We start from the raw sequence: 13,170 nt of genomic DNA on the forward strand, positions 1-13,170 counted from the left end.
GGGTCTTTGGATTTCCATTTGGGAGCAATGTAGATTTGGGTCTTCCCACAAGGAATGATCTCTCCTCTGAGGTATGTCAGACCCTCAATAGTGATATATTTTAGGGGTTTATTGCATATCTATTTGGCTTTCTCCCAGCTGTTCTGGTGCTATTGTGTATGCGTATCTTTGTTTACTTTGTTTTTATCCTTTTGTAAACCACTGTGGGGTTGTTTCAAGCCAGAAGTGGTACACAAATATTACTAATAAAAACAGAAAAGCTGTTATGATAACTAAACTTTAAATACTTTGAATATATACACATATACACACAGTCTACAATGTTACATTTCTCTCTGTATTTTGATCTGAAACATCACTTACGAAAGGAAGCCAGAAAGCCATGCCCCAACCTTTAGGCAAATAAATATCCCAGCCACTTCCCCATCCTGGTCGATCTTTTCCAGCTGTTTTTCCAGGCTGCTGAACCAGGAGTATAGGAATCTTGGATTCTCGGGGGCCCAAGTCAAGATGCGACCCAGGTACCAAGAGCTGACTTCTCAGAAGATTTAAGTCCTTAGATGACAGACAAAAAAAAAAAAACCCAATCTAAAATTTGCTTTAAGAAGGAAAGACACACCTCATCAAAGGTACATAGCAAAATCTCAGATTTGCAAGTCTATTAGTAAGCAAAACATGCCTACAGAAGCAGCAAAAAGGCACCATATGTTCAGCAAAATTCTCCCTGCTTATAACTCCTCTCCTATTCTCAAGCTAAAAAGAAATGATTTGCACTGACAGCAAGTAATCTGCCTCTGTTATTAAAGAGACAATCCTCTGCAAAGAGAATTTTAGACAGAAACAGGCCAATGTACATCAATTCATGGAATGAACTCCCCAGAGAGGTTCACCTGGTGCTGACTTTAAACTCTTTTCAGCGCCAGGTAAAGATCTTTTTATTTAGCCATCATATTAATAATTAAGGTTTTTAGATGCTTTAAGATCTTTTTCCACAGTTGCATTTTCCATTCTTTTTCTTCCTTTCTTTTCTTTCCCTTAGTTTTATGAAGTGTTGTTTTATGCTGATATAGTATCTACTGTTTTAATTATTGTATTATTGTAATATTATATTTTATTTTAAATCATTGTAAGCTGTCCTGAGCCATTTGTTGGAAAGGACAGGATATAAATGTTTTTTTTAAATAAAATAAACTATTTCAGTTATGAAACACTGGAAACCATTAATATGCATTGCACAGAAAAGCCCAGCACTAGGAAGGGGAAGATTTGGGGAAGAAATGAGAACACACCAGCCGCTTTTCTTTCTCAGTGGCTGGACTACAAGAGGGAAATAGGGAATTTATGTTGGATGCTTTTGTGGGCTGCATGTTTCACATGTTTCATAACTGAAATAAATATAAAAGCATTATTGTAGCAAGATAACTTACCCTGACTTGATTGCTAAAATTGTACATTGGTTCTGAAATTATGAACTTAGTTCCAGTTAAGTATTCTGGAAAGTGTTATGACTCTAATCATAGCAAATGGGCTGGTCTGAGGTTAGTCTCATGTAAAGCAGTCAGACTAAATATTTTAAGGCACAGGAAAGTGAGCTCAGATCAGTTTCAACTGTGTACCTGATGATGTAATTAACATTCCCCTTTCTGGAGGGGCCAGAAAGGGGGCATATATCAACAAAGTTAGTCCAATGGGATGCTTATGTACCTTATGACTTAAGTACTAGTCTCATAATGGGGTTTGGAGAGGCTACCACACTTTAAATGCTCCAGCAATCACACACAAGGCTGGCATTTTTGGATTAAGATACCCAGATAGTGAAACCTTTTGTACTATATTCCGTATTTCAATAAATGTTTTTAACAGGCCAGTGATGAAAGAGGCAAATCTTCTGGGATTAAGAGAAAGGGGTCATTGGAAGAAGACAGCAAGAGGAGTTTGTGAAAGGGAGGAAGGGGAATTTGGCTAGAGGACTGTACAAGGAAGAGAGTGAAGAAGCTAGGATCATACACTCAGCAAACAAAGCTCAAATTTTTAGTGAACAGTTTATAGAAAGAACACCAAGAAATTCTGCTGAAATAATTTGAACTCTTTTTCTCTCTCCAAAAAGTTGGCAAAGCATTACTCTCCCTCTCACATTATTTACACAAGAAGCCTATGAGGCCAGCTAGGCTTCACTCCATAAAGCTATGAGACTGAATAGGGATTGCTGGGTCTTACAGTCAAACTGGTTTGATGTATCAACCATAGAGCAGGCTCTGTAAGCAAATATTGTGTGCATGGCTTTACTGTTGAGCACTTGGTTTACTTCAGAGGGACAGATATAATGAACTAAACAGAATGCTTGTGTTAAAGTTACCTGTTCCGGCATTTTATTGTCTGTGACACTTTTGCAGACATGGGGGTCCCAGAGAAAGCTCTGCGCACACTCCACAGGCACACCTTCCAAGATGAGCTGTTTGGCTTTATCTTCTAAAAGAAAGGAGGACCTTGTCATCGCTGAAAGGCTAAGATCCTGTAACAGTAAGCTAAGAGGAAGTAGTAGAGCACATTGTGGAAGGTTATCCAAATTTTTAATAGTAGCAACTTTCAGGTCAAAGCCTAATAAAAGCCTTTTGTATATTTATTTTGAGCATAACAACCTTTAAGAGAGTTAAGATTTTGCACTAAGCAGCTAGCAAATGCACATTAAAAGCTGAAAAAGATGAACCCCAAAGTTCTCTGTAATCTAGCAAAAGCCATACCATGATTTCTAAGAGTTTGTGGAACTGAAGGTCTACCGTGTTTTGAGATAGCAAGGCTACTGTTTTACATAAACAGTCTCACTATAAAAGAAAGGCAGGAAAATGTCAATTTCTAACTTCTTAACTTGTCACTCTTAATTGTGGAGTTGCTGCCTTTTCCCTAAACCACACAATGCAAGATCCAAGATTGATGCAGAAGGTTTCTAATAGTATCATCAAGCAACTTAATGAATTCTTATGTATCTTTTCACTCTAATTCACAGTTCAGATCCTTATAAACTGCCCACAAGAAAAAGTGTGTGCCTTTGTATATGCAGAGTCCATGTAGGATTACATTAAGTACCTGGAGCATGGTTGGGGAACTGCAGTGCTACAAGTAAATATGTTTGGGACGATGGGTCTGATGATACACAGAAGTTTTGCCTTTTTTTAAAAAACAAGCTATTCCATGAGAAAGAGAATGGAAAAAAATGAGGATTATCCATGTATACTTAGCAAATTAGAATGCTCTGTTTAAAGAGTTGCACGTCATGTGTGTTGTTCAAAACACTGTACCTACTTGAACACACCACAAGAAATCTACTACTGATGACTACAAAAATGCTACTCCTACATCAGGGGTCTCAAACTCGCGGCCCGCGGGCCAATTGCTGGGACGCGCGGGGCAGGGGGGAGGGGCCCTGTGGCCTTCAAAGCGCCTCCGGGAGCGACGCGGGATGAGCGGCCCACCACCACCGCCGCGGTGGTGGAATACTTGATGCGGCCCAGCCTCACCCAGACTCTCCTTCCAGTGGCTCCCAGGTAAGTTGAGTTTGAGACCCCTGTCCTACATGGATCTTCAATGAATAGAATGCCATGCTGAGAACATAAAAAGTGTTCTTACCAAGTAAGAGAATGAAATAATGAATTATTGTGAATATGTGATTGGCTAGTGTATACACAGAAAATGAATTTACTTTACAATGACTATGCTACTACAGAAAAAGTTGTGATGCCCAATTCAAGTGAGCATCAGTTTCATTAAGGTTACTTTTTTATTTTCTCTCTGGAAGTTTGCGAACAAGGGTCTTCAGTCATCCAGGCACACTGCTGTGACCCCACTTATGCATCCATTTAGGATCTTCTTTTTCTAACCTTTGTTCCTGGGCCATCAACTTTAGCTTGCCTGCACTGCCTGTAAACATGTATTGCCTGCAGAATTTCTCAAAACAGAAAGGGTCATTAAATTCAAACGCAGACAGAAAAAGGTTAAAGAAACTAGAATCACACAAACTTGCAAAACCTGATGTGCCTTCTTGCCTCATACAGACATTCTTACAAAACCATAGATGATGCAATAGTTTCTGATGCATTGGGGAAGCTAGAACACACATTGTTGCTGCTCAGTAAATATTGCACCTTGGCTACTTGACAGCAGGTAAATGGATGAAATACACTTTTTTGTACAACACCCAAAATGGTTGAATTAGGCTCTAAGAAATAGAGTTTATGCAATGTGATTGAAGGTTTAAGAGTGTTCCTGTAACAATGCTGCACAACTCGGCAGATTTCTTGTTTTACACACAAAACGTCTGAGTATCAATCCTGGACTTAAAGACCCCCAGTGACCGATCAAGGAAAGAACTCTGCCCAAGAAGAGGAACAGCTGTTGCCAGTCACAGTGTGTGTTTGGTAGACTAGTTAACTGAATTAGCGAAGCCCAAAGGCAAAGATGCAGAGCCCTCAAGGAGGCAGATGTCAACCTGTAGAAAAAGAAATACGTGGGGCTGCCCTTGAAAACAGTCCGGATACTTCAATTGGTACAAAATAGAGCTGCCAGGCTGCTGACGGGGACTGGGCGTTGTTCTCACATAACACCAGACCTCTACCAGCTTCACTGGCTCCCAACTGAAGTCCAGGCCCAATTCAAGATGCTGGTACTTACCTGTAAAGCCCTAAACAGCTTGGGTCCTGGATACCTGAAGGAATGTCTCTTCCCCTATATGCTCACACACCCCTTAAGATTGGCAGAGGAGGCCTTGCTCCAGGAACCTTCTTTGAGGGAGGTACAGAGGGTATCCACGCGGAGGAGGGCCTTCTCTGTGGTGGCACCCAGACTATGGAACATGCTCCCCAGAGAGGTCTGCCTGGCACCGACCCTCTACTCTTTCTGGCACCAGGTAAAGACTGTTTTATTTAACCATCATTTTAATAACTAATATCATTTTAATAATATCATTAATTGTATACGGTCATGTCTTTATTTTTTATTTCTCTTCTTTAATTAAGAGAGGATTTATTGTGGTTAATTTGTTTTTTTGTAGAATGTTTGTATGCTATTTATAATATTATATTGTTATTTATATTGGGATTTTTGTTTTCGTAAGCCATCCTGAGGCTGCTGCAAAGGACGGCATATAAATGTTTAAATTAAATTAAATTCTGTCCCCCAAACTGCACTATTAGTGAAAGACAAAGTGCTGTGTGCAGATATGTGGTTGAACAAGTAGAATCATGAAATTATGAATCTAGTTCCATGCTAGCAACTTGCAAATAAATTCAATGGTAATACAATACCTCTGGTTCTTGCTACAACTACAGAAAAAGGTTCCAATGCCAAGCAAGTAATACAGGCCAGACAATGCATCATCATACACGAGAAACTCTTAACACTTCTCCTAAAGCATGCATTTGTAGGACAAATCAAGCAGATGGGAATAACGTGTCATATCTTGGGTTTAGCACCTGTTGGCCTCGCCAGGATTCGAACCTGGATCATCTGCACCATTTAACAGAGGCTTCCATTGAGCACAAGACCAGTTTGGTGCTGTCCCTTCCTCACAGCTGCTGTTCCCTATCTAGCCCTCATTTAGTATGTGAACACCTACTCAGGAGATGGACTGGACATTTAAAACTTAAGAGAATACCAAGCATCCATGGGATATTAAAAAAAAACAAACAAACAGAAATGTATCTTGATATAAACAAGCTGTTTCGCTATTGTACAATTATATTATGGATATTTTACCTTGATATTTTTCTGGTTTTGGCATGACTTTTGATCTCTTTTTTGGTAAATTCACTCGAGGATCCCCAACAGTCAAACCTAGTACAGTACCTGATGGAAGGTCTGATGAACCTAACCCTTAAACACACAAAATGGATACAAACTTTAAAATGTTTTTCCAATTCTCATTAACATTATACAGAAACTGTCTACTGCTTTCTTACCTTTACCATTTGTTTGCAAAATAAGCACAATCCCACAAGTTAGAGAAATGGCATACAAGAATATGTAATCCTATATTAGAATACCATGGACTGAAATCGAGAAGTATCTTTTGAACCACTAAACCCAGAACAGAGGTGGCAATTGCCTATGATTTAATTGTTTCAAGAGAAATGTAAACACTAAGAGAAAAAATACAATTGAGTCTGGTGTTATAATAATTTCTTCAGATTTTTACTACCTCAGACCCTTTCTGATCTATCAAGACAGTGTGTGCATCTGTATCATTAAGTATATAAGCAAGGGCTGCAACAGAAAACCTTATGTTAGAGTGCACTGTTCATAGTTTCCTCAACCAGGCTTTCTTTCAAGACTTCTCCAGTACTGCTCTTGGAAAGGAATTAAGATCTATTGCCTTTCTGCTGGCAAAAAAATAGCAAGGTCAAAGGCGCCGCTAATACTAGCCATTAAATTAACTTCCAGCTCTGTTCACATTCTATTTTAAGTGATAACACTAGAAGGATACATCTACCATCCATTCCGACTACTCCTATATCAAGCAATTTAAGTACAATGATAATGTTATGGCTTCATGAAGAGTTAGAAACCTGTAGAAAACAAGGCTTAGGAACATCATGACTAGCATTTACCTTGCAGCAGTTCAAAGATAGTTTCTTGATGGTGATGAAGCAATACCTGATCAGGGTTTCTGCAATTTTCTATCCACCAACTGTTAATTTCAGGATTTGTAGAAACTGGTTCCTAAAAGGTCAGTGACAATAAGTACAGGGGGCAAATAGTCTGCAGCAAAGGTCCATTCCTTCCCTTTCACCTAAAGGGCTGTTTTCCTACAGATAAATACGTTCCTGGAGAATTTGCATCAAGATGAAAGCCAATTACGGTACAACTACACAGAAGTTGATGCCGATGTCTCACAAACTGGACTGACATTTGGAGAAGCTTATGAAATATACCAATTATGTGTGCAGCAATCCATGCTTTAGATTGGTTTTGTCTTCGGTATACAGAGCTAGGCAGCTGGTGCCAGTACAGCATATGAAAGGCAGGGCAAGGAATAATGGCCTGGTTATATGACAGCAACATTCTGCCATGTTTCCTTTGAATCTGGAGAACAGGAAGCTAAATTAAACTGAGTCTAACTGTTGGTCTCTGTAGCTTAGCACTGTCTATACTGTCTTAAAGGAGCTGCTCAGGATTTCTAATATGAGTCCATCACAAACTAGCTGGAGCTACCAAGGATCAAATCTGGGACCCTGTAAACAAAGAGTGGACACTACCCAATTTTACAACAAAACTGTCTGGTAAACTGTACTGCCTGGTATCTTTTATCCAGCAACCCTTCAGAATATGGAAGTCCAGAAATTTAAGCCAGCAGTATTACTGACAACATAAAATGCCTCAAATCTAGTGAGACAATTTTGTGCAAGCATATGCCATTTGTCGTAGAAATATGGTTTGTACTAATGCTATTACAGTAATGGAGTCTAATATTTGACTATAACTCTTGAACAATGAGGCTAACTTGGACATAAAATGAAAAACAATATGCACACTGTTGTATCTACTTACTGTATGGACAGATGCAACTCTGAGTGCCTCTGCAAGAACACAGTGAGAAAGGGGACCAATCAACCGATATCGGAGGATCTCCATTGTCAAATCCCTGGAAGAGACATGGTTTATCTTAAAATAGGCTTCCACAACCTAGTACCCTCCAAATGGGTTAGATTATAACTCCCATAATCTCCAGCCAGCATAGGTGGCACTCTCATGCTGGCTGCGAATGGCAAGGCTGATGTTCAACACATCTGGAGGGCACCACACCTGAAAATACTGTTGAAACATTGAAGTATTGAAGCAACTTACATAAACTAATTGAGCAAAGCTTTAAGAATTAGCAGGCAATGTACGATACCTGCCACCCTATTCCATTCCCCAAAACTGTTTTTATATGCAGTGTTCAACACAAGGGCTTTTGGAGCAGCCATTTTGAAGGTCTTTTCACCCTGTGAAATCATGCTAATTTTGACCTCTTTGGCATATCATAACTACTCCAGATGACATTTTAAACATATTTTATTATTGTGTTTAGGCTTTTGGGCCACTTAGCCTGGCAGGGATTTTGGCTTATGATGGAACAGTCTGAGGGGTTAAAAAAAGGCCTCCCAGGTTGCCTATCCTTGTGATAAGACAGCTTAACTAAGTACAGTGCTTACCTTATTACAACCCCAGTAGTTTGTGATGTCCAACAATATGGCTTGTGGGTCTCTCTAGTCCCATCACCAATAATTTTTTTTACTGGAATAACGTTTTTGCCTCCTTTTCCTTTCCTCTTCTTGCCAACATTTACACTGACATCCACTTTACTTTCTTCTTCAGGAAATGTTACAACAGGTTCAGGGCTACAGGACTCTGTGAGCTCAGGACACTGAAAAACTACTTTTAGCTCAGCCAGTATGTCCTACAAAAAAGAGGAGAGAAAATACATTCACATTGTTGAACCTGTTTTACAGATTTTCATCAAGCTATTAGCAGCAACATTTGAAATGAACACCTGAAGGTGAAAGCTTGCTTATTGGCATCTAGCTCAATATTCTCAGCTAGCCTACAGCAGCCTTTTCCAACCTGGTGCCTTCCAAATATTTGGGACTACAACTCCTAAAGCCATGCTCCCTAGAACTGATGGGAACTAAAGCCCAAAAGACCTGAAGGTATCAGGCTGCATGTTCTGTCTGGAAGACACTGTTCCATATCTACTCAATAGCTCATCCTGCTGCCAAAAGAAGTCATGTTTCCAATAAGGTACTGGATAGGATCCATGTTTGTAATGGGGTTAACAGAAGCAGACTTTCTGACACCCTCCTGTTGAGTGCAGCTCTTGCCCCTGAAAATACTACAAGAGAAACAGGAGACCAGCAGAATAGAAGGAGCTCTATTGCAGAGTGTGCATGTGCGTGCATGACACCAAGTAGAGACCTGGCATCTCTGCAACACAGATCTTGGATGCAATCATTTCACTAGCCAGTGTGGTGCAGTGGATAAAATGATGGACTGAGTACCCAAGAGATGTGGGTTCTAGTCCTCACTCGGCCATGAAGCTCACTGGATGGCTTTGAGTCAAACAGACTCTCAGTCCAACCTACCTCAAAGGGCTGCTGCTGTGAGGATAAAATGGAGCTCTGCAAGTCACCTTGGGATCCCCGCAAGAGGGGAAAAGACAGCACATAAATGCAATGTGATAACAACAACAACTACTACTACACAGCAGAAAACCCTGCGGAAATCTTTAGGAAGAACTTGGTAAGATCAGTTCTAGACAAGGTGAAAATGTTCATGTTAGTTTGGCTGATGTTTGAGGGTCTACAGTATGGTTATAGAATGCATCATCATATTATTACATTATATGACATCATCCTGTCTTTCTTCATCTTGAAAGGAAGAGGCTCACAAGGTTCTTCTTATCTCCATTTAACCTCACAACAACAACCCTGTGAGGCAGGTTAGGTTGAAAATGTGTGACAGGCCAAAAGATACCTAATGAGTGTCATGACTGAGTGGTGACTAGAACCTGAAGCTCTGGAATTCCAGACCAGCATTCTTAACTACTATACTATTCTGCACATGTCCTCAGCTCAATTCCTGGTCCCTCCAGTCAAAAGGATCAGGTGGCAGGTGATTTGAAAGAGTTCTGGAGAGCCTTTACCAGCCACAGCAGACAATAATTGGCAAGATCAACAAAGTACATGATGCCTGCACAGACTAGGCACATGCATAGTAAAGGGGATGCCTGTACCCTCTGCAACAGCAGGAAAGGTACAGACAACCCTTTAACTGCACAAACACCTAGCATTCCACACCCTGAGCTGTCTTTTCTCACCTTTATCATGAGGAAAGAGATCATCTGAATTAGGCCTGCCTACAGCAGGTCAACTTCTGCATTACAGAAAGATAGCTGCTGCCCCCAACATGGCAAGGCTCCTACCTGTTTGAAAGCCGGGTGCATCCATATCCACAGCTGCCTGCTGTCAGAGGTAGCAAGAGATCCATTTTTAGGTTTCCAAATAAAAGTAACAGGGCCAAGTGCACCCTGAGGATATTGATCTGCCTGGTACAAAGTAAGGGCTCCCTGGCGTTTCCCAGACAGACAAGGAGCAGCTGCAAATGTTGGTCCTGAGGAATATCATACACACATATACACAATTACAATTATGTTACAAATATTTTAGATATTGCCCATTCAGACCCAAAATGATTTCAGTACTCATGCATGAGGGCAAAAGGGGAGATGAGATATAATATGCAGCACTTCACACTTAAAATTTTCTGCTCAGCCTGCCAATCAGAACATTGTTAAATGCTTTTATTCTGCTCAGATTGTCTTACTGCGGTAGGAGTTGGGATACTGGAAAGTTCTCAGTGTTTGTAAATTAAAAGACCAGTTTCATTTCCCCCAGAAAAATCAATGTATCATAAAACAATTAACAGACTAAGGCTGCGTTCAGAAAATACTCCGAACTACAGCTTGGAGAACTGTGGTTAAACTTTGGCCAGGGCGACTTAATTTATATTGTTAATTTATATTGTTTTATTGGATTCTATTTATTTATGGTTGTGAGCTGCCCCGAGGCTTTGGCCAATGGGGCGGCATAGACGACCCCTAAATAAATAAGTAAGTAAGTAAGTTCCTCTTGCCTATAGGATTTAATTTCTTTCTGCATATTTTGTTCAAATTGATTTGGTGTGATACATGAACTGGCAAACTGTGCTCAAACATTCCCTGTTTGGGAATGTTTGAGCACAATTGGACCTCTGGTTTAGAAAAGTGGGCTACTAACTTCTGGAGACCTTTATGAAAGGCTGCCCTGAGCACAGCACGGCTGCCATCAGTGGTGGCTTATAAACAATCTGACTTGTAGGGCAGCAGAGGCAGAGCCAAGTCATGCGGCATAGCACTCTCTCAACATGTTATATGGTTCTGATGCAGATGAGTTTGGAAAGGCATGAAAGTTGGAAAGTGCATCTCCTGCTTCTCTAGCAAGCCTTTAAAAAAGAAACAATGTAATTCTCTGGCTCCCGCAAACCTTTAAAAGATATTTACAACCTTCTCCCCAGCAAGCCTTATGGAATAAGCTCCCGTTGAGGCCCACCTGGTGCCGACTTTAATATCTTTTTGGTGCCAGGTTAAGTGTGTCCTCTACCACAGAGCAATTTATTCGTTATATTTATATTGGAGCTTTGTTAGGTGCTTAAACAAGTCTCATGATGCAAGCTACTGTAGCTTTTAAAAAAAGTATGATGTTTTTATTTATGTTTGCATTTTACATAATGTGAACCACCCAAAGAGCTTCAGGTATTGGGCTACAGAAATAAAAATGTCTGCAAGCTTCTTACCAGCAAGTTTCTTTTTACAAAGCATTTGATTCTCTTTTTACCAAATGGCAATATACATTTCATAATTTCTCACCTCCAAGCTTTAGTCAAACATGTTTGCAACTCTCTCTCATCACCAAGCTTTTAAAGTATTTGCCCTCCTGCCAAACATTTCAAAAAAGTACTGCAACTGTCACCAACAAGCAGTTAAAAATGCAACTCTCTTTCCCACCTCATTTCAATCCATAACCCATTGTCTCTACTGACCAATCTATTTTTAAGATCTACAATTCCCACCCTGATTCCCAGCAAAAGCCAGTTCTTCTAGAACAACAAGAATTATATGGTGGAGTGGGGGCACCACCACACAACAGAATAAATCAAGTCACGTATAGAACCCATTCAGCAATATACAATCCTACTCTTCCACTGGGAACAAGAAAGGGCAGCAAGCAGACAAAAATAACTGAAGAACTTGAAAGAGTTATTAGGATGTAACTGGAAGCTGACACAGACTAGCTAGGACTGTAACTTACATCAAGAGAGAAACTTGGAGAGAAGGCTCAGTTATCAGTGTACTGGGGCTGTCTCTGTCATGCCCAGATATATTTCCATTGGCTCAGGAGTCTACCAACTGGAGATCAAATTGCTCATACAGTTCTCACTGCCACCTATCCTGCTGTCTCCAGTAACTGCTGATGGTAAGTTTGATTTCATTGGCTGCTATTGCCAGTAATGAGGCTTTTCTTCTCCTTTTTAGATACTTCCTGCTCTTTCAACTCGTTGTTGGACTGGTTGCCCTTGCAAACAATTCCCCCACATCTTTACATGGGGAAAGTTAGTTCTATAGTCATTTAATGAGGTCAAGATGCTCACACTAGCTGTTACCAGCACAGACTTAATAGGAAACAACAATGGGGACCAGTAGAAATGCACCACCAACCAATCGATATTTTAAACCCCTTTTCTATCTTTGGGGGAGACAAGGCTCCAGTCCCCTTGCTGTATGCCCAGCACCGCCTCTGGCTGTTACTAGTGACTGCTATGGCAAATGTCATAAAGCATGTTTTATTTTACAAAGGGATAATGTCGTATACTGATTGCTGGCATCTCTTTCTCAAAAGTCCCAAACCAGAGTCAATAGCAGAGTGGCTAATTCTGCCTTTCATAGCACAGCAAATATCTGACATGGGGCAGGGGAGAAGAATGGGGACAACTAGTGGAGAGCAAAGGCTACAATTCAACCTTCCATTATGCTTTTCAAATGAACAATATTTCATTGCACAAATGTGGCCAAACTTAGCACTGCCCAGCTATAGACAGTGGCCTCTCAAGCCAGACTAAGTAGTCAAGATCAAAACCATGCGATTTTTTTAAAGTAGTTTGAGAAAATACTACCTGTATCTACATTACACATTTTAGCAAGTGGCGTTAGAAGCTCCTCCTCTTTTCCAATCAACTCCAGACAGCAGTAATAAGACAAATCCTGATACCAAAGAAAATATATTGAATGTCAAGCTGCAGAGAAAAAAATTTGGCATGCTAGAGAAGCTGAGTTATCCACTGGATGTAAATTATTACATTGCATTTATACCCTGCCTTTTCCCCCTTTTACAAAAAACTCAAGCTAGCTTACACAGCCCTCACTCCATTTTATCCTCACAACAACCACCCTGTGAAGTAGATTATTCTAGGATTTAGTGGCTGACCTAAAATCTAATTAACATCATGGTTAAATGGGGTCTAGAACTCAGATCTCCCAGGTCCTCAGTCCTGTATTCTACCTAGTGTACCACAGTCAAAAAAGCGTTACTATTAGCTAAGTTACTA

General features: G+C 40.3%; 1 protein-coding gene across 3 annotated transcripts in view; it reads right to left on the minus strand.

Moving 5' to 3' along the window:
- The window catches only part of POP1 (POP1 homolog, ribonuclease P/MRP subunit), a 30,418-nt gene that overhangs the window by 6,631 nt on the left and 10,617 nt on the right, over positions 1–13,170 (minus strand). For all 3 annotated transcript variants that reach the window (XM_044424200.1, XM_044424201.1, XM_044424202.1), the window contains exons 6-13: positions 12,739–12,826; positions 9,953–10,140; positions 8,187–8,431; positions 7,540–7,633; positions 6,600–6,711; positions 5,749–5,865; positions 2,357–2,469; positions 364–555 (exon numbers count right to left, since the gene is read on the minus strand). In XM_044424200.1, the coding sequence (XP_044280135.1) occupies positions 364–555; positions 2,357–2,469; positions 5,749–5,865; positions 6,600–6,711; positions 7,540–7,633; positions 8,187–8,431; positions 9,953–10,140; positions 12,739–12,826 (1,149 nt within the window). The remainder of the gene's footprint in view (positions 1–363; positions 556–2,356; positions 2,470–5,748; positions 5,866–6,599; positions 6,712–7,539; positions 7,634–8,186; positions 8,432–9,952; positions 10,141–12,738; positions 12,827–13,170) is intronic.

This window comes from Varanus komodoensis, unplaced genomic scaffold, assembly GCF_004798865.1.
Source record: "Varanus komodoensis strain SLA01 unplaced genomic scaffold, ASM479886v1 scaffold14_1, whole genome shotgun sequence".
Lineage (NCBI taxonomy): Eukaryota > Metazoa > Chordata > Lepidosauria > Squamata > Varanidae > Varanus > Varanus komodoensis.